The 22,367-nt window shown below is 44.4% G+C and overlaps 1 protein-coding gene across 2 annotated transcripts in view; it reads left to right on the top strand.

Moving 5' to 3' along the window:
• The window catches only part of LOC147886534 (solute carrier family 40 member 1-like), a 59,499-nt gene that overhangs the window by 25,844 nt on the left and 11,288 nt on the right, over positions 1-22,367 (top strand). For both annotated transcript variants that reach the window (XM_087395440.1, XM_087395441.1), the window contains exons 4-5: positions 5,136-5,726; positions 5,905-6,076. In XM_087395440.1, the coding sequence (XP_087251566.1) occupies positions 5,136-5,726; positions 5,905-6,076 (763 nt within the window). The remainder of the gene's footprint in view (positions 1-5,135; positions 5,727-5,904; positions 6,077-22,367) is intronic.

The following is a 22,367-nucleotide window of genomic DNA, read 5'->3' as shown; positions in this document are numbered from 1 at the left end:
GCCTGTGATTTGTCTTACCCTTGATTGACGAAACGAAAAGAGAGACATGTGACTTTGTATTGTCCGTAATTCGACGGAATAGTGAAAGAATAAAGGGAGTGTAACATTTGGTATCAGAGCTAAGTACGGCCAACGGACAGCGGACGGCGAAATAGTGGGCAGACTGCGCTGGAAGACTTCGCAGAAAACATTTCGCCGATTACGTTCTGAATAGACGTGACATGTGGGGCTGGGTGAAAAAATCTGCGAAACAGAGGCTATACGTGGCGATGGGCGACGCACGGGGTTGGGAGCCTATGAAAATAGCAGGGTAGGCTGACGATGGACGGGTCTGTGGCCTTGCAGCTTGAGTTCCAAAGAGGCTGCGGTTAGCCTTGATGCAAGTTTGTGGAAAAGGCAATAGTCTACGAGTACCGGCTTATCAGTCCTGTAATGTGCGACAATTAGAAGCCACGCATTTTTTTTGGTTCGGTCGACGAAAAAGCCTGTGAGCATTGAGGCTGATTCCGAAACAGACAGCAAGCTGATTTTGAAAGAGAAGCGAATAGCTGGGTAAGTGCCTTGGTTGGTGGCGCAGATTTTTCAGTTTGCAGTCGATTTATTCCTGTACAGCAAAGGGGAATTTGAAGTGAAAAAAAAAAAAAACTATTTTCCCTTTTGAAAGAATGGAGGCAGAGGGACAAGATTCCAGGGTAAATCCTGGTGAATCTAGAGCGCGGTCTACGCAAGAAATGTCCCATCACACAACACCTACTCTGGTGGGTAGAATTTCTGTATTAGAAGATGCTTTACAACAGATTATGAACCAGCAGCTTCAAGTGAACGCTGGTCAAAATGAAATTAGAGAGATGGTGCAAGCCTTGTCGGCTAGACCATCTAGAAATGAAAAGGGCAAAGCTCCAACAGAGCTAGAGCCCAGTATACCCTCATCAGAGCGTGCGAAGGTCAAGGTACCTAATATTGCCAACTATAGACCGGAGAAGTTTGCTGGTCGGATGACCGAGCGCAGTTCTGATGTGATCGAGGTTTGGTTACACAAGTGGGAAGAAGCCTTCGCCATTTGTGAAATCAGATCTGATCTAAAGAAAATCCGCGAGACCACTCACCTGTTTATTGAGGCAGCGGATAGATGGTGGATAAAGCAACAGAAAGATCAGGTTGCCCCTACCACCTGGGAAGGGTTTAAGGCTGAATTTAAGAAATACTTTCTTCCACCTGACGAAGAGTCCCGAGCTTGGGATGCTTACAGAAACCTTCGCCAGAGGAATTTGTCGGTGGCAGAGTACACTGACAAGTTCAGGGAATGTGTTATGAAAATAACAGACCCTCTCCCGATGTCGGTTCAGTTGAAAGACTATATCTATGGACTGAACGACAAGATTAAAATGGAAGTTCGGGCTAAATATGTGACTATATTAGATGAATCTTTTGCAGTAGCCCTAAACTATGAGGATGCCAGAGGCAGGCCTAGTGGGTTTGTGCAGGCAGGGACTCAGCATGAGTACCCGAGAAAAGGGGGATTTCAGAGGAAATGGACTTCAAAGACAAGTGTCTCGTAGCCAAGTGGCCAAACCAAGCAGGTGAAGCCGGTTGAGGGACCAGCAAAGACAAGTACCACCGTTGGGGTGAAAAGGAAAGTAACTCCAATGGCAGCCCGGGCTTGGTCAAAGTCCTCGTTGACCCTTGAGCAAAAAGAAAAAGCTAGAAAAGAAGGATTGTGCTTCGGCTGCCTTCAGCGACATTGGTGGAAAGATTGTCCAGTGAACAAAGACCGTCGCACGGCCAGTATGATAATATCTGACTAAGGACTGAGTTGGGAATGAGTAGTGGGGATCATCCAGAAACGGATGGTCAGACGGAAAGAATCAACCAAATTTTAGAGGATATGCTTAGAGCATATGTGTCATTGAGGCAACATACATGGGACAAGTGGTTGCCATTGTTGGAGTTTGCCTACAATGATAGAAAACATTCCTCTACAGGGTTCAGTCCGTTTGAGCTGAACTATGGTTATAGACCAGCAAATCCAACTATAGTTGGAGTACCTCAGAAAGTGCCTAGTGCCGCGAACTTTGTGGTTCAGATGCGGGAGATGCTAGCACTTGCGAGAGCTAACATCCGCCAAGCTATGGATAGAGCTAAGGTGTATGCGGATGAGAACCGATCCACTAGAGAATTTAAGGAAGGAGAAAAAGTTTTTCTCAGAGTTCCTTCGCACTCTAAGTCTTTGACTGCAGGAGAGTGTGCTAAGTTATGACCTCGATATTGTGGGCCATGGTTAATTCTAAAAAGAATAGGCAAGGTAGCCTATAAATTAGAATTACCACCGGGGTGTAAGGTGCACCCAGTGTTTCATGTTTCTCGTTTAAAGAAATTTTTGCATACTGGTGACTTACTAATCAAAGGTGTTGTTTTGTTTCAGGAGATAGAGGATAATGCAAGACGCAAACCAACAAGAATCGTGAACCGAGGAACAATGCAAGTGCGCAATCAGAAGATACCCACGATGTTGGTTGCATGGCATGGTCTACCTCTATCGGAAGCTACCTGGGAATCCGTATACCAGTTACGAAGAGTGTTCCCAGATTTCATCATCGAGGACGCTCATGCTTGAAGAGGGAAGGAATGTTATGCTCTAGCCGAGATAGCATGACCTCGGAAAGATCGGTGGGCATTTTCTCTTAGATGACCGACTTCTGTAATATTTTATGTGCCTAAATAAAATGGTCAAGGGAAGTAACTGCCAAGGTCCTAGGTGAGGGTGTATTGGCATTGACTAGGTGGTTCTGAGTGCTCAGGCCTAGGTGCACCTAAATGTGTAAAAAAAATGCCAAGGGGCAAATGTTTTAATTATGCCCCAAGAGAGGGGTAAATGGTGTACCAAGCTAAAGGTCTAGAATGATGACATGTGGCAGAGGGAACCATCTAGGGAATTGTGGGCTTGTGGATAGGCATGAAGAAATGAATTACGTATCTTTGTGAGCATGCCATCCATGAGATAGGCTGGGAGGATATTCGGGATGCCAGCGCCTGTGATTTGTCTTACCCTCGATTGACGAAACGAAAAGAGAGACATGTGACTTTGTATTGTCCGTAATTCGACGGAATAGTGAAAGAATAAAGGGAGTGTAACATCATCCATCTTATCTTCAATGTCAGTAGTGACCTCTTTATCGTTACCTTCTGCTTCACCTCCTCTGTTCTCATTAGGCTTAGAGGTTTCTTTGCTTTGTTCCCCAATATGTTCTTTGGGAGGGACATCAGCAGGTTCTTTAGTTGGGGCCATGGGTTCTTGAGGTTCCTGCGGTTCCTGCTTGGTGGGCTCTAGTCTTTTCATCTTTCGATTATTTCTAGCAAGGCAATCTTTGATAAAATGGCCTCCCATGCCACAAAGGAAACAAGAATTGGATATGTTTTTGAAGAAAATTTTTTGAATAAGTTCTGCACCATCTCCATCAAGGATCTGGACAGCACTAGGGGGTCAGAGGCTAGGTCCATAAGGACACAAGCTTGGGGGTTGCCTCTTGGACTGATAAACTTCTCCATTTCTACTCCAAGGAATTGACCCAGAGATGTGCAAAGGGTCTCAATTTGAGGGAAAAGGGAGAGCGGGAGGTCAAGGAATTCAACCCAGATAGGGGCTTTGGAGGAAGGGGGGGAGTCTGGATTAAACGAAGGTTCCCAAAGCTGTACTGAGAGGGGTTGATTCCTAATCGTCCATGTTCCTTTCTGAACAACTTCTGTGGCCATATCGGGCTTTTCGAAGATGAACACAATGTATCAATTTCTGAGAAAACGTATGGTCGTAACTACAAGACCTTTGTGAGACCAAAAGTTGCGAACCCATCCTTCAAGAAATAATGCTGGTGGTCTAGGACCGTGAATGTAGCCTACTACTGTGCATGAGCAAAGCACTTTGTCATTTCATTAAGCAACCCGTTGTGAACCTTGACTGTCGGGAGTTTACATTTGCTAGGCTTTGGAGCCTTTGGACCATTTGTACCAGAGGAGGAAGGGAGCTTTGTTGGCTCTACGCTTGTGGTTGAGGGTTCGCCGAAGATTCTCCTGGCCCGTAAGGTAAGCTTTTCCAAGGCAGATTGTTTTGGGAGTGACGGGGCCTTGAAGAGGCTTCTACCACCTTCGCTGACAGCACTAGCATATGTGTTTTTCGGCAGCTCCGGCACGATGTTCCCTTTCGGGCTCAGGTGCACTGGGGGTGCCATTGGAGCGAAGATCTTTTGCATCGAAGGCGACAAACTGAGGCTCTTGAGCCTTGTCCTTGTTCTGACCACCACTGAAAAAGTTGATGTTGGGTGGCTTTGTTTTGGACTATGCAAGAAGTTTTCGAAGAGCATCTTCTTGTCTCCTTTCAGGAGTTGCAGTATGTCGCTTTCTTTCAGATGGAGGGTGAAGGCTAGGAGTGGCGCGTCACTCTTATCATGAACTGGCTACCTGCATGTCAGTATCCAAAGGACTAGTGATGTCTCCCTAATGAGACTCAAGATTGATAGGGACTAGACTGATGGGATAGGGGCTGGTGGAACGAGGAGAAGATCCTTTGGGTGCACTGGAGGGGGAAGCCTTATAAGAACCGCCATAGCTAGAGGGGGAAGCCTTATCCGGGCCGCCATCGCTAGAGGAGGCCATCTCCTTCTCTTCTGAATTCGATTTGAATTTATCTGCTGATTAGCATGTGTTTTCTCTTAGTGACGCTACCCTTTGCTGGAGCCATTCTCCGACGAGACTCTCCTATCCATTCTTAGCTGGCCAGCGGACCTAGTACTTCTGAGACATTGCGGTACTACTCACATTTGCTACAAAGAACATATACCACTTTATTACATTGATACAATGGAAGTTGAATAGGCTAGAGGATACAATTGACAAAGGGACAAGAAAGTTGGAATAAGGAAGGAACTATTGCAAGTCAAGGATAATACGTTGGCAAGACTCAAACGTGGATCCTTAAGCGTCATCAAATAGTTGAACTGTCACATCGATAGCTTAAAGAATCCCAAATGAATTTAATCTTAGGTTAGAGTAGCATGAATGTTTTATTGACACATGCTTAATTTATTCAAACTCCGTAGCCAACAATTCTAATTACATTTAGTGTTTCTGAATTTTTGTTCTAGGGTACTTGCTCTCTCAGAAGGTAAACGGATGGTGACACTTGCAGAAATGAACTCTGTCATGCGAGGCATTGACCTAAGCTGCAAACTACTGGCTCCAGTGCTTGTGGGAATCATAATGAGCTCTTTGTCCGTGCTGGCAGCTGCTATCTTGATATCTGTGTGGAATGTAGTATCCATTGGCTTTGAATACTACTTCTTGTTATCAGTATATTATAGGAATCCTGAACTTCATCAAAGGAGGACTTCACGTGATGAGGCTACTTACGTGGTGGTTGGTCAGGAACTTCAGGATGTATCAAATGTTTCACAAGAAAGCATAGTCTCTCCTACCCATATCCGTGGAATAAATTCGCTAAATGGGAATCTAGAAGAGTTTGAGGAAGGGGAAATTAATTTCCGACAAGATGATGAAGCATTGCATTTTGGTATTTGTTCTACCCAGAGAATGTGGAAAATAATGAGTACATGGTGTACATATATTCGTGAAAAAATCCTGCATACTGATATTCTGGAAGGTTTGAAAGTGTACGCAAGGCAAGAAATGTTACTGGCAGCTTTGGCACTTGCCATGCTCTATTTCACAGTTCTGAGGTTTGTTATCCTTCTCATGTGGCTTCTTGACTGCTAAAGACTTTATTGAATATTGATTATGCCCTCTTACTTTACCGGATTCTCTACCTCAAACATAGTTAAAGAGGACATAATTAAGCAGGCTGTTATCACATTAGTTGTAAAGCTCATTCAGTCACGCTGCCTTTTTTCTGTTCAGCTTTGGGTCTTTGATGACAGCAGCGTTGAAATGGGAAGGGGTTCCTGCCTATGTCTTGGGCCTTGCTCGTGGAGTTTCTGCTCTAGTTGGCTTAAGTGCCACTTTTGCTTATCCAAAGGTTCATGCTCGCATACAGACTGCACGGACAGGTCTTTGGTCTGCAACATTACAGGTACATGTTGGTGCATTGTTGTATTCCCAATCTGAGAATCAAAATAACTTTACTTTTGAAATCTATGTCTGAAATGTTAGTACCCATACCTGTTTAAGATCCATTGATTAATTATTTCAAAGGAGTAGAAAAGAAGTATGAATGAACTCTGATGAAGAGAAAGGGATGATTTATCTTAAAATACAAGATTGTGGTACATTTGTAAGGACATTTTAAGAATCTGGATGGTTGGACAATGGGATTTGATAAAAATATTGTTATGCCTACGTTGAGGCTGACTGACCCCGTAATGATACATTAAGGGCGGTGGCACTGAAATTATTCCCCTGCCATCCTTTGCAACACGGAACCTCACATAAGGTTTTTATCTCGATGTACATTTCTGGTTTTTGCTACAAGGCCCCAATTCCTTAGATGAATCTAGATGCCACATGTTCACTTGTTAGGGCCTTCCCTTGATGCACTCTTTTACCCCACCCTGGGATACTTTTTTTTTTTTTTTTTTGGAGGGGGGGCAGGAAATTGATTTGTATTTACATTAATAAGGGATTTGTATAATAAAGTTCCATACAGCCTGTATATTCCAAAAGAGTGTCAGCAAGAGAGATCTTGTAACCAAAACAGACAAAATCCTGTGGCAGAACAGGTGCTATCTATGCCAGGATCATCATGGAACCCAGGAGATGAAACGGCTTCAAAGGTTTTCTCTTTGACAGGAAATAGGGGGGAATAGCTTGATTCTGGAGGCTCTCAATAAGAGATTTGCGGCTGTTAAAAGCTTTGTGGCGTTCCTCCACTTCTTCCTGCAACAACTGAGACGGAGCATCATTGTAATCCAAAATTTCCTGATCGAGGAGCAGCTTAGCCTGAGAAAACAAGATGTAGGCATATTAGTAATGAATTTGTAGAGCTTACTTTTGAAAAAGGAATGCATTCCTGCTAAACCATGGTGAAAAAGCATCAATAGCATTGACATACTCATCTTGAAATTGAAAGGCATTTTTGGCAAAACCAAAGTGCATGAGCTCTTAGGACAATCCATGAGGCATAGACATTCTTAAAGAGTCACTCAACAGAATTGCTTTCCAATTTATAGGCTTACCAACCTGAATCTGCACAAACTTCCAAACCTTTCTAGCACCAGGGCAATTGATAAACAAGCGAAAGACATCCTCTTTAAGTGCGGGGCATCTTTTACAAAAACCAGAACCTTTACCTATCTTTCTGAAGCTAGTCCAAACTGCCTTGTGGAGGATAAACCAAAGGGGGGTAGAAAAATTTTCTTGGATTGCCTTCTCCCAAATGAGAAGAAATTTGTGCTGCCATTTTAGTTTATTGTCTGTCACTTTCCATTTAATATTGAGGGTTCTAACAATGTCCTCTATGTCATTATAAGACATTGGGATAGGAAGAAGAAGGGAGCTCCCAACTCAACTAAATTCTTTTGAGAAGTTCTGGACATTTCTCCTCTCCAAGTGAGGTCTTGCTGCCATAGTTGACTTTTGCTCATGACCAATCTTTGATCCTGGTTTGAGAGTCTGAACTCTAACCTGAGTTCCTGCCAATTCTTCCATTTGAAATCATTTTTGTGCCGTAGCTGTTGCCAGCTGTTGCCACGTATGTAATCCTTTTTTAAAAAGCACCCATGGTTTGAATATATCATCATTGATTGAAGAAAACAGAAACCCAAATAGAGTCTAGCCCCATGAATGCTCCCTTACCAAAGAATACTATCTGACACTTTATTTGTTCAAAAGCATACCACAGAGATTTCCACAACTGACTCTCCTTGGTCTGACAGGGCTCATTGGAAATGACAGAGCGTCTTGGTTTTTTTTTTTTTTCCAATAGCATACTTACAAAGGTCTGACATAGTTGTAGTTCTTAAGAAGGAGGCTTGCCCAGTCCAAATCAAGTTGCATTATTGCTTTGATCACCCAAGTGGCAGCCAGTTTGTAGGCTGCCTGTTGGATGTCAATTATCCACAGTCCATCTTCCGCTTTTGGTCTTGTACAAAAAGACATTCTACCTTGGAAATCACCCTTCTAGTACGCGTACCTCCCGAAAGAAAAGATCTGCACAACCTTATAAATTTCTCTAAACCAATTTTTGGAGGCGCTAGCAAGAAAGAAAAGAAAATGGATATAGGGTAACACAATGATTCAATACCGCTCTTCTTCCAGCCAAGTTAGCTTGGAAGTCTCTCCATCTCTCAAGTTTTCCTCTAAATCTGTTCGGTAACTAATCCCACCTGTATTTCATAGAGACATCAAAACCCATAGGTATAACCAAAAGTATGAAAACCATACCTTTGGAAATTTTTGACACCCTAGCTGCTCAATATAATATGATCTCTGCCTGACAGAACTGCATACCCAGTTTTGGAGTGATTTACTATGGAGCCAGAGGCTAAGCAGAAGGTGTCCAAGCATTCAAGGGCCACAATTAAATCTTGAGGAGAATTCCTCAGAGTAAGGTTTGTGTCATTTGCAAATTGCTGATTAACGAGTTGTTTGCTAGATGGGTGTTCAATGTCTCTAAGAGACCCCCTAGTCAATTTGCTCTTGAAGAAGCCAGCCCAGTGCATCAACAGAAATTGAAAAGAGTGAGGGTGCCAGGGGACAGCCCGGTCTAATTGGTTTTTGGCCTGCCCCAAATGGGGAGGTCTTAGTATACACTTCGAGTGAATGAGAAAAATGCAGCATTCCTTAAAATTTTAATAGTCTTCTTTTTTGATTGGCTACTATTTGCATGGCGGTGTGGGGGTTAGCGCATGGGCTGCCTGGAATATCTTGGTGGTTTCCACTAAAAGGCATATCACCATCAAGGATTAATATCGGCCCAGGCTTGTAGCGCTGATCGTGGGGCTCCAGCCACTACATTGCGATTTCTGCGTCAAATTGTGAGGGTTTCACATATTTATTGCTCTCGGCAGGCCCCTTGAATGTAGTTCGACTTGTTTCAGTAGAAAAGGTTTGGTCATTTCCCCATTAACACAATGCATTGGAGAGTAGTAGTTTGACAAAGGAGGTGAATTTCTTGCCCAATCTGGTGTCTTGCAGAGATTGAACTAAGAAGTCCCAGTCCAATCTGTCATAAGCCTTGTCAAAGTCTATCTTAAGAAAGAATATGACGTGATGTGTTTCTTTTGCATACTCACAGCCTTCCCACAAATTAATGATTGCTTCAAGAAGTTGTCTTCTTTTAATAAACCCTTTTTGCTCCTATAGGAGCCTTAGAGCTAAAGCTTTAGCAAGTATCTTATAACTGCAATTTAACATTGTAAGAGGCCTCCAATTTCTTAACTCATATTTATCCCCCTCTCTTTAGGCATGAGTTTAATAACTCCACCATTTAAATGAAAAGGCAACTGTTCTAGAGTTAGACTTTCATTTCAAACCTTCAATAGACATGGACCTACAGTGTAGTCCCAGAAGCACTTATTAAAATTCGCCATCTTCACTGGGGGTCTTCCCATCTGCCATGGAGAATATATATTCTTTGAGTTCCTATAAGGACAAATCATTGTCCAACTGCAATCTGTCAAAACTGGGTACTGCACACCCTTTTTGGCCTGTTTGCATTTAGTCGTCTAGAATTCCATCATTGTTCTTACTAGTTGTACTAAGCAAGACCTGAAAATGTTAAAAAATGATTTCCATGTTCTCTTCATTAGATTCAGCTACTATTGTGCCATTCCCTTTTTTGAGGAAAGGAATTTCCTCTTGGAGCCTTTTCCTTCTAATAAGTTTGAAATTTTCTATAGTTCGTTTATCAACCTTCCCATTCTTTGAAATAGATTTTAGCTTCCCTAATTTTACTATGCTCTTGTTGCCTTATCTCTTTTTTGTTTTTCCAGAAGCAAAATCTGGACTTGAGTATCCTATTGTCTGGATTTTTTTTCCAAAATTTCCAGCTCATCTCTAAGTTTATCCATCCTCTTGGCACGTATAATTTCCCTATTTTTTAAATTTTGGAGTGCTTCAGGGAGCACCTCAGCAACATCCAATTTTACACATACCTGTGGGTTCCCACTAGGATTGATGAATTGTTCTTTTCTACCCCAACTACTTCACCTAGGCTTTTGCAAAGATTAGCTGCTTGTTGAGGGACAAGAGAAAAGGGTAAATCTGGTAGTCCTATCCAAACTGGGATAGTAGTGGATTAGACTAGTCGATCTTTGGGAAATGGAGTCTCCCCACTCCATTGTCTCATGCAACACATATGGGAGAGAAATGATGTGACTGGGAAGGTTGGAGGCAGGGAAGGATGCACACCATCAAGCCGATCTCCATCCTAAGAGCTCAACCAACCACCTTGGGATATACAATTAATCCACTTGTCCCTAGGCAATTTTCACATTTAGGTGAACCTAGCCCTTTGGCCTTAGCCCCCATCCCATTCATCCTCACCGATGACCTTGGCATTGAGTCTTATGACCATATACATGAAGCGGGACACATATACAATGCAAATGTTGGTCACCTAAAAGATAACGCCGATTGACCCTTACAAGGTCACGCTACCTCAACTTGAGCATAGCATTCCTTCCCTCTTCTTCAGGCATCAACATCCTTGATTATGAAATCAGGAAATGCCCGCATCTGGTACATGGATTCCCAAGTCACCTCAGATAGAAGTAAACCATGCCATGCAACCAACACTATGGGTATCTTTCGATTGCATACTTGCATTATTCCTCGGTCTAGGATTCTTGTTGGATTGCACCTTGCATTATGATATACCCTTGATTATTACTGAGTCACTTGGGTGCAAAACCTGTTTTATATGAGAAACCTGAAGCACTGGGTGCACCTTATAACCAGGTGGTAACTCCAATCTATAGGCCACCTCACCTATTCCTTTTAGAATTAACCACAACCCACAACATCGGGGTGATAATGTAGCACACACGCGACAACCGCAGTGGACTCGGAGTTGACAACAAAGCAAAGGCGGGGTCCACCTCTGTCTCAGCTTCAGTCTCAGCTTCAGCTTCAATTCCAGCTTCAGTCTCAGCTTCGGTCTCAGCTACATCCTCATCCTCACCTTCAGCGCCAGCCTCAGCGTCAGCCCTAGTTCTAGTTTCAGCTCCACTTCCGTCCACAGCCTCTACAGCTACAGCTACTGGCTCTGATATACCCCTACCCATGACATCGATTGCTCCACCCTCCCCTAAGATAGAGGGGTTGTCACTGACACCATCTCTCCCTTCTTCTCCCGCTACAGTTTCCTCTCCAATTATGACACCTACTTTGGAGGGGTCATACACTGTTCCGCACTACTCGACCTTTTTCTCCCCTCTGTCTCTCAGTCAGCACATGTTCCCACGCCGTGCTGGGATCGCCTCCTCCAGGCCACTATCATCTCCATACCACACCCATCTCACCCAGCCTCCAGTCTCATCCGCACACTTTCATGCCATAGTCCTTTCAGTTTCCGCTAGAGCATGGAAGAGCTGACCCATTAGAGGCTTGGGAGAACTTGCTGATGGAGGTTCATAGCATCCGAGAGTGCGAGAGGGAGCTATCACGCTTCGCACAGGAGCAGACACGCTTCACCCAGGAGCAGGCACGTCTCATACAGGAGCAGTCTTAGGCTATCCGAGACCAAGCTAATCTTATTCAGGGGCTCAGACAGGAGATCTCGCAGCTCCGATAGGAGTCACTGCTATACGTACAGTCCCAGGGAGCACCCCAACTGTGGAGGCACAAATTGCGAGCATGCAATCTGCCATCGAGGAGACGTCTAGATGGGTCGACGTAGCCAAACGGGAACCTGCAAGGGTAACTATTTCTACCCTCCTGGAGGAGCAGCAGAGAGCCAGCAAGGCTCTCAACATCAGAGTACGTGGGATCCCACGCACTGAGGCTTCACCGTTGGCAGATGCGATGGCCTTCATGGCCACTACTCTAGGGGTGACTAAGCACAAGATTGAAAGAGCATGGCGGGTTGGGAGGGATCCCAACCAGCCCCTTATCATACGGTTCCATGACGCCCAGGCACGACTTTCGGCATTACGTCGTAGGTCAGCCTTACGAGACCAGCCAACGATCTCCATGGATGAGGACCTCACTCCACTACAGGTTGAGGAGAGGCGTTTTCTGTTGCAGCAGCGGGACCAAGCCCGCAAGGAGGGAAAGTGGGCAGTAGTACGAGATGGACGACCCCTTATAGGCCCCCGTCGGGCACCCACCTCTCCTCCCGCATAGGGAGGCGGGGTCTATGAGACTCAGATATTAGAGACCCTATCCTGTACCATTTGGAACTGTAATGGTACCTTATGGTCAGAACCAGGAAACTTCTCGGAATCCTATACAGGTCATGACATAGTCTTTTATATAGAGACACATCAGAGTCCAGAGCGCCCACTACCAGTAGTCAGTGGGTATACATGGAGTCTGCCTATAGAGATGAGACGAGGGATACTGGAGGGGTTTGAGGGTTAGGAGGAGTCGTAGTCCTTTACCGATCCACACTTTTGGGGGCCATCTTAGTGGAGCAGAGAGATGCACATTCCAGGTTTCTCTGGATCCGGATTCGGCACATGGACAGCCGGGATTTGTTTATTGCAGTTTGCTACTTTTCCCCCGAGACCTCCCGCTTTGCCAGAGATATTCGAGGGGAGGATGAGACATCCCCATTTGCTGCTCTTTATCAGTCCATTGTTGACTTCTAGTTGGGGACTTCAACAAGAGGACAGGCACTCGTTAGGCACCACTCCGACTTCAGGGATGATTCCACTCTACTACTAGACATTGACCTTGAGGAAATAGGTATGCTACGAGTTTCGGCTGACAGATGAGGACCGTTCACATCCTATGGGCAGGCCCTATTAGACCTCGGCAGGATGCATGATCTCATTATTTATAATGTTCTTGACAGATGGCCTGCATCAGGTGGCTTCACGTGCTTTCCACATGGGGGAGGCTTAAATGTTGTGGACTACATCATGGGATCCCCTACCTTCACATCTCGCATCACTGACTTTACCGTAGCACCTCTCCCTCCAGGGGCTGATCATACCTATCTTTTCTTTAGCATTTCTACCCCCTGCCGCACAGCACTTTCTACCCTGTTGAGTTCTTACTCCACCTACCATGATATACGCTTTGATCGCGATTACTCACCTACTTACTTTGGCCATTTGTACATACTTCTCGCATACATTGACTTTATACCTCTATTAGAGGACCGTGCTGCCCTAGTCACCCGCTCACTACATGAGGCTGCTCTTCACGCCTTCCCCCACACCACCCGCTCCACCCGCCCACCACCACCTGGGACCGTACCCTATAATAGTTGGTACGATGATGAGTGTAAGGCTTTATGCCGTCAGCTCAGATTCAAATCCAAAGCAATCTTCCGAGCGAACCAGAGATGCTATGCGAGTACCGTCGATTGGTACGCATGAAGAAACTTGACTTTGCGCGCCGGAACGAGGAGGAGCTACTGAACATTCTGTTCAGTAACAACTCTAAGGACTTTTGGCGGAGATTTCTAGAGGTATGGTCCCCCTCACCACTCACTGACACTCAGGTGTGGTTTGATTATGCACGCACACTCCATGATATCCCAAATCAGCCAGTCCCTAACCTATCACACATGTCACGCCCCACATCCTGCACCCTCTTCACTAGGGGGGAGGGGTAAAGGATGCCGTAATAAAACTTCATAATGGCCGAGCGAAGGATCACGAGGGACTATGCACTGAGTTCATTGCATATGGGATTAATCTCCTAGCCCCGATCTTAGCAAAGCTATTCAATGAGGCTGTTTGCTTGGGGTTTCCACGCACCTAGACCATTAACACTATCTCACCCGTTCACGAGGTAGGGGATCCCATGATCTCGGAGAACCACAGGACCATTATGATTGGACATGTCATGTCCAAGATTTATGCATTAGTACTTGATTCTGAGGTCAGTAGATTTGCGGAGTGTCGAGGACTTAGAGCAGCAGGACATGCCGGTTTTAGGCGGGATCATGGGACCATGGACCACATTCTTGCACTCAGATGTATCATCGAGGAGGCGAGGGCACAGAAGCAGCGAGTTTATTGTTGCTTTGTGGATTTCCGCAAGGCATTTGACACAGTTCCGATAGCTCGCCTCATACGACGCCTACATGATTTGGGTTATGACCAGGAGATCATTTGGGCTGTCATGGCACTGTATGAGCGAGTTTCAGGCAGAGTCCGGATAGGATTTGGATGGACAGACGAGATCATGAGCACTATCAGGGTCAAACAAGGGTGTCCATTATCACCTACCTTGTTCGGCCTCTACATTAACGAGCTCGAGACAGTGATGCAGACACAAGGGGGGTAGGTTGCTCTCTCGCGGGCACGCTGATCTAGATATTGCTTTACGCAAATGACGTGGCTCTCTTGTCTTCCTTAGCAGAGGGGCTCCAGAGACACCTTGATGCACTACAGTCCTTTTGCGAGTCTCATGATTTGAAGGTCAACCTGGGTAAAACCAAGGTTATGATCTTCAATACGTCTCGAACCGTCATGCGCCTAGAGCAGTTCACATTTGATGGGTCCCTTGTTGAGGTAGTTTCATCATATACTTATCTTGGTGTCGTCTTTTCCAGACCCATCTTCACTATGAGACCCGCGATGCATGCACGTCTGAGTTGAGGATAGGCTTCATTGGCTAGAATCCCCACTACTAATTTGGGACTCAATCCTTCGTGCCTCAAATACTCTAGCCCAAAAATTAGTGGTAAGTTTAGTATCCATGTCTGTCAGTATGAATTTGGGCAATCCATGCAAATAAAATATATGATTCATGTGTGTTCTTAACAGCTGGATGTCCCGCACATGGGCTATCATGGCACTGTCAAATGACCCTCTGCTTGAGATCTTTCTAACTAAGTACCTTTTTATGTTTTACATACCATCCTTTATGGTATATCTTGCATAAATTTGGCCTTTTCTAGATGCTACTCATCTATTACTCGGGGTTTAATTACAATAGCCTTAGGTCAAGGCTCTAGAAAAACTCATCCACCTTTTGAGTTTCCCTTATCTTGGTCCTTAGAGCACACTCTAATACTATGAAACTCATATTATGCATAATGCATGACAACGCATAGGCAACTTGATTCTCTTCTTTGGTACTAAATCTTCGTATTAAACTTCTGCATGAGCTTTGCCTACCTAGCTTGGTAGCCACTTAAGTCAGGTGTTTACAAAAATACTTCAGATTATCGTGATTCACATCCACATAAAAATTTAAACCATACAAATACTGCCCCATGCTTTTAGAGCATGAATAGTAGCGCATAATTATCATTCATAAGTTGGCTAATTAGTTGAGATGGAGAATGCTTCTTATTGTCAAAGGTTGTTGGCCTTACCGCTTGGAGAAAAACGCACCTACCACAATGCCACATGCATCGGTTTCTTAGAAACACGGTTTTTGGGGATCAACAATTTTAAAGACCGGATCTAAGACCACTTGCCTTCTTTATAGTGTTAAAATTCTCTTGTTGATTTTGTCTCCACACACAAAAACTACTTTCTTTGAGGTCAGCTCAGTCAAAGGTGACACTATCTTTGAATATCCTTTGATATGCCTTTGGTAAAACTGGACCACTCCTAAGAATGATCGGAATGCGGTCATATTCTGAGTAATTGGCCATATTAATATCGAAGCCACCTTCTTCGGATCCATTTCAACCCAAATAATGAATCCCTCAAGTCTAACCATTCACAATGTACTTTTCGATTAACAAATAGACTGGCTCTCCTCAAATAGGAATATTGTCCATAAAGTGTACTACAAACTCCCCGATATAAAATCAAACTTCTCCGCATTGTCTTGAATCCGGAGCTCTAACTGGGTAAACCTTTGGTCCAATACTTCAATAGAACTTCCATTTGTCAATCTGACTGTATACGCATAGTCAAATGTACTGGTTTTAGTTTTAGACTCTTCACGAGCTTAGAGTTAATTACATTGTGTATTGATGCTGAGCCATACACCACAATGACATCATGATTGGCTACTTGTCCTTTCATTTTAATTAACTCCGTACCAGTGAAGGCTGTATACCTCGTTGCCATGTGCTTAGATATATTGTTGTTAGATGCACTTTCACTAACTTAGCAGCAGATACAAACAATTACATAGGTACTGACCTTTGAGAAGATCCCACTAGTCAAATATGCTTCTGATCAGCTCTTTAGTCATGTGACGTTCCTTATTATGGAGACAATCTTTCCACTGGTAAGGATGAAGGCGTCCAAAGCATGAGCCTTCTCTCCTTGCCTTGCCTTTCTATTCCAAGATCAAAGAAGATTTTGACTAAGCCTGAGTTGCCATCTGAGTTACTTTCCTTTTCACCCCAAGGGTGGTACTTGGTTTTGAAGGGCCCTTGGTTGGCTCCGCCTGCTTGGCTTGGCCATGTGGGACAATAGACCTTATAACCCACCTCTTTTGAAACTTAGTTTTTAGTAGGTACTCGTATTGACCCACTTGGCTTTATAGCTATTTCTTCATCCAATGTGCTCACATACTTAGCCTGAACTTTCATCTTGATTCTGTCGTCCAATCCAAAGATATAGTCTTTTACTTGCACCAATTGAGAAAGAGGTTCAGATGTCTTCATGGCTGATTTCCTAAACTTGTTAGTGTACTCAACTACTGACAAATTTTTCCTGAGGAAGATACCTATACTTATCCCAAGCTCGAGATGCTTTGTCAAAAGGTAGGAAATGCTTTCTCAATTCTTTCATGAACCCCAAGTAGTGGATGCTATTTCATTCCTTTTTTGTTTGATCCACCTCTATCTTCTACCTCAATCACCATGTGGGTGCCATTGTGAATTTTCTTAATGTCATTTCTGATTTTACAAATGGTGAGTGCTTCGTCTTATTTGTGTAACCAGCCCCCTCAATGACATCTGGACTACGGTTTGCCATCCGACTAGAATATTTTTCCAGTGTATAATTGGCAATATTAGACGTTTTAACCTTTACTAGTTCGACCGTATGTACATATTGAGTACACATTATATATTTTCCAGTCTATATTAGACAGTTTGTGGCTGTGGGCTGAGGCCGTTGAGTCCTTGCTGCAGGAGAACTAAGAGGGGAAAAAGGGAAGAGCTTAGAACAAGGCAGGCTGAGGAATGGGGCTGAAGAGAGAAGGAGAGAGGAGAAGAGGGAGGGATGAGGGAGAGGGGGAGGGGCTGAGGGACAGGGGGTGGGGCTGTGAAACCAGCCTCAAGGCCAAGAAGAGGGTGGTAAAACAACTAACCAGCCAAAAGCCTTCACTAAAATATTCTGCAAATACTTCAAACACAGATTGGGGGAGCTAGATTGCTCCTGCTCAAATCCAAAGGCACAGACTGGCCCCAAAGCCTTGGCGCCCCTTTTGGTATCTCTTTATTAATTGGAGAGCCCAGCAAATAGATTACACAATGAGATCAATCCCACTTGCAATCAGTGCTCTTCCCACTCTCAGTAGGCATCAATATCTCAAACACTAGCCCTGCGGGGCTGTGCTCTCACACCCATTTGACCATAGGCATCCATTTTCAGTGCAAACGCTTGCATAAGACTTGAGAGTTGTTACTAGCAGCCCAATGTAGGACCACACACTTCCCAAACAGTCACAAGTGTCCACTAACTCATTGGGTTACCTAAACAATGGGTGAAAGCATGACTGATCTGCCCACAATGCATAGAAGCAACAACTTAAAATGCAAGCCTTCACGGTGATCCACTCTGCCAACTAGGCTTCTCCAAAACAGCTCACAACTCAAGTGCGCATTCACAAGAGCACAATGACACCACTCCAGCACTCCTGAAACCTCTGTCCTGCAAGAAAACACAAGAACACACCAAACGTGAGGAATCTGAGCAAGCTGCTCACCACCCAACCATGACACCTACGGGATGTGATCTTGAATAAGGAGATGTCACCTCCGAGCCACGAGCTGAGCTACTGGCACGAACTCCCAACCAGATCCTGACCAGTGCCCATTCACAAGAGTGCAATGACACAACCCCAGCACTCCTGAAACCTCTGACCTGCAAGAAAACACAAGAACACACCAAACGTGAGGAATCTGAGCAGGCTGCTCACCACCCAACGATGACACCTACCGGATGTGATCCCGAATTAGGAGATGTCCCCTCCGAGCCACAAGCTAAGCTACTGGCACGAACTCCCAACCAAATCCTGACTAGCCTGGTGTCCCATACCACCAGGTGGCGCCTAGAGGCATTGGGTTTGCTGTTGGACCTTGGGCTACGCTAAGATGCAAGCGCGTCTCTGTGACTCAATCCAAGATCAGACCTAGTATCAGGGAAGGAGACTTGCTTCCATCGGCTCTCTGAGAACTGAACCTCTGGGCGCCTTATATAGAATCGGCCCCAATGCGCGAAAAATAGCGAAGACCTCTAAGTGGTTCGTACCCTTGCCACTCAACCCAAGAATCAAGCTTGCCTAGCCCTAAGCCTCCCTAGGGTACCTAAGCTAGTGTTGTGTACCCCAGTACATGTCAGATACCAATCCGTGCACATGACATACTTCCCTCTAAGAAATCACTCCCGAGTTCGGTAGGAAACCCTGGAATGTCCTCTGGAGGTTAGGTAATGTCTCCCAGGTTGCATCCTCCTCAATACAATCCTTCCACTTGATCTTGTATTCCGTGATAGTTCTATTACGAATCTATCGCTCACAAAATTTAAGAATACTCTGAGATTCGTGTCGAATAAAAGTCAGATCGGTAACTTGTATTATTTCTTGAGGAAAAACAAGTTGATCATCTGCACCCAGTAACTCTTTCAGTCTACTCACATGAAAGACTGGATGTACTTTAGCATTAGGAGGCACTTCTAGTTTATATGCAACAGGTCTAATTCTTTTAATAATCTTGAACAGATCACAATATCTGAGGGATAATTTCGGAACCAAACCAGTACTTAGGCTCTTGGATTCCTTGGGAATACGTAAATATAGCATCGTCCCTTTAGAGTACTTTCTGGGTGAACGATGTCTATTAGCATAAAATCTGTCCTGGTCTTGGGCACTTCTAATAGACTCCTTGACAAACTGCAACATTTCTTGCATGTCTTGCAAGAAAGTCCTTGCAGCATCATTTTTAATTCCTTTGAACCCAACCATAATTGGTGACTTAGGTTGAAACCCATACATAAGCATAAAAGGACTGTAGCCAGTACTTGAATGCTTTGTACTGTCGTAAGCAAATTCTATCATGGGGAGATAATCTTCCCATGAAGGTTGTCTCTTAGAAACATATGCCCGAAGCATATCTTCAACCAATTAGTTAACCTTCTCTGTACTGCCATCAGATTGTGCATGATCTGAGAAACTCATAGAGTAGTTTCCAACTTCTCAAAAACAAGTGTCCAAAAGTTACTTGTAAACTTTGAGCTCCTGTCACTAACTATGTCGGAAGGCAAACCACGTTCGAGGCAAATCCGTGAAAAAGTCCATGGAAATACTTTCCCACTTATTACTAGGAATTTGTAATGGTTGTAATAAACCCGCGCTTCTAAGGCGTTCTGCCTTAGTAACTTGACAAACTCGATAACCTACCACATAGTTTTCAATAAAAACACGCATCTTAGGCCAATAAAAGGTATCACAGGACGTAAATTTTGTAAGAAAATAAGCTATGACTAAGTTTGTAACCAGTTTGGCCATGGGGGACTGGCCTAGAGGAGCGGTGAGTTTCTGAAAGCCCCTAGTGTTAACATCTAACTGGACACACTGGCTAGACCTAACTGTTAGAATCAAGGCATGGCATCACTTTGACCTTGCGGAGGGGTGTGATGGAGCTAGGAAGTTTGCCCCAAGATAGATTCCCAAGTTTCACGTGGAAAGAGGGGTTAAAAAGGATTAAAAGGTTGCCCCTAGATAGTACCAATGTTTGTCATTGGTTCATTGGTTAGTGGGGTTAAAGCCTTTAAAAGTTTCCCCTAGGAAACCAACGTTTCCTTAGTATAGGGAGTTAGGGGCATTAATGTGCCACGTGTCAAAAGTTGCCCCTAGGAAACCAACGTTTCCTTGGTACAGGGGGTTAGGGGCATTTATGTGCCACGTGTTAGGCATGCAATCTACCAGCTCCACTTTCAGCATTTTTCCCCCACTTTTAGCATCTTTTCCCCTCCTTTAGGGCAGATGGCATCCAAATCAAGGGCTTGCTCTAGAATTCACCCACTTCTGCATCTTCTCATGCTACTTCCTGCTGCGCCAGACCTTCCAGAGGTTGCTGGTCACTGTTTTGCTGCTGTTTTTCTCTGTTTCCTTGCATCCAGCCCTGTTGCACGCAGCCCGAGTCAAGGTGCACCTTCTACGATCTACTGGAGCTCATCCTGCCACATATCTACTGCTGTACGGCGCGTCACGCAAAACCTTGTAGAAATTCTGCAAGCACTTCCCAGAAGCAAGCGGGCAGCGAAGAAAAAGAAGGCTCACAGGCATGTATCTTTTATTGGACAGCCACTAGAGGTGCCTTTGCATGGACCAGATATGCCTTTGCATGGATCTTGGATGGGAAATTCCCAACAGCCGCAAATTTGCAGCAAAATCCCTCGCAAGGGAATAATTTTCAGTTTGTGCATCAAGGACAGCAGTCCTACCCTCAGTCTGTGATGCAACCAGGCTATTTTGGCAGTGAATCAGTTTTCCTGGTGGGACAGCCCATGGGAGGAACGGGTATGCTAGGGCCTCTGAATTTCCAGAGGGCAAATGGACGCACATAGCAATGGATTTCATCACACGATTGCCTTCTACAGAGAGAGGATGGGACAGCATCTTTGTTGTGGTGGATAGAATGACAAAACAGGCCCATTTCATACCCACTAAGACCCGGTATTCAGCATCGCAAGTTGCTTGGCAATTCATTGAACATGTCCTTAAGCATCGTGGTTTCCCTCAGGAAATTGTCAGTGATTGAGATGCAAAGTTTATGGGTCACTTTTGGCAGGAGATATTTACAACAGTGGGTACTTTACTCACACCTAGCACTGCTTACCATCCTGAGATTGATGGACAGTCGGAAAGGGTGAACAAATGGGTGGAGGAATAGTTGAGGCATTTTTGTCAGCATACTCAGAAGTCTTGGGATAAATGGTCGTCACTTGCTGAATTTTTCTACAACAGAGAAGGGTGGCTTGACAGAGAGACTATTGGGTATGAAAATCTCTCTTGGGAACACCACAAAACAGAAGGCGGCAGATTCCAAGAATGCATTTCAAGAAACTTACTACAACCAAGGCATGCACACCAATAATGTAAACGAACTTGATACTTTCAGGTTTCTTTAATCACAAGTGTTGATGACAATAGTAGTCCTCAAGTGTTGATGACAATATCACAGGTTTATTTAGTCACAAGTGTTGATGACAATATACATAGTCCTCAAAACATGTCACAAGAAAATCATGAAGATTCTCTTTGAGGTCTCTTAATGCCAACGAAAACCTTTATGCCAACAAGGCCTCTTAGCTCCACCTAGCTCTTTGGTCTCTCTAAACCATTTCACAAGACAATTAGAAAGATACTCTTTGGGGTCTCTATGGACAATAAGGAAACCTTTATGCCAACAAGGCCTTCTAGTTCTAGTTAAATGCTGCCAGTTGTAAGTGTTTATTAAAAAGTGTTCACTAGAGAGCTAGGAATTTTCAACCAAAATTTCCAAATATGCTCAACGTAAGGAATGAAGTTAGTTAGCATAACCATAGGTACCATGATGTGATGTTTTCATGCATGCCCACATTCTCTCTTTCACTGTCTTCACAAACAGCATTCCACACTTCTGCAGTCAGTAGATATGCAAGGCCATTTCGTCTTGCGCATTGTTCAGTTGGTGGGTTAGCACCCTCATTCACTGCAAAGTCACACTGATTTCACCATCTTCTGTTGGATTTTTTGAGTTACAGCATGACGTCTTTCTTGCTGAACTCGTGCTGAAACCTTCTCAAGAAGGCCTCCATCAATTCATTCCCATGTGACGAAGTGATCATCTGGGTACTGATCAACCCACTCAATGGCTTTGTCTATGGATGTGGTGGGAAAGTACATCAGGTCCTCTTCCTCCGTATTGACTTGCAACATTGTCGCAGAGAACTTTACACGTGGGATTGTGCATTCTCTCTTTCTCACCCCATGAATTCTGGAAATTTTATCCTTATCGTCGGTCCTCTTGTTGGTTCTGCATCTGTTTGCAGACTTGGCAATGGGTTCACCAGTTAGTGAGAAAGTATTCCATGGTACAATGGCAAGGAAAGGGGGAAATCCAAAGC

Source organism: Dipteris shenzhenensis, chromosome 24 (genome assembly GCF_047967505.1).
Source record: "Dipteris shenzhenensis isolate YYH24624 ecotype China chromosome 24, Dip_SZ_1.0, whole genome shotgun sequence".
In the NCBI taxonomy this organism is placed as follows: Eukaryota; Viridiplantae; Streptophyta; class Polypodiopsida; order Gleicheniales; family Dipteridaceae; genus Dipteris; species Dipteris shenzhenensis.
The sequence above is the reverse complement of the archived record's forward strand: the minus strand, read 5'-3'. Positions and strand labels throughout refer to the sequence as shown.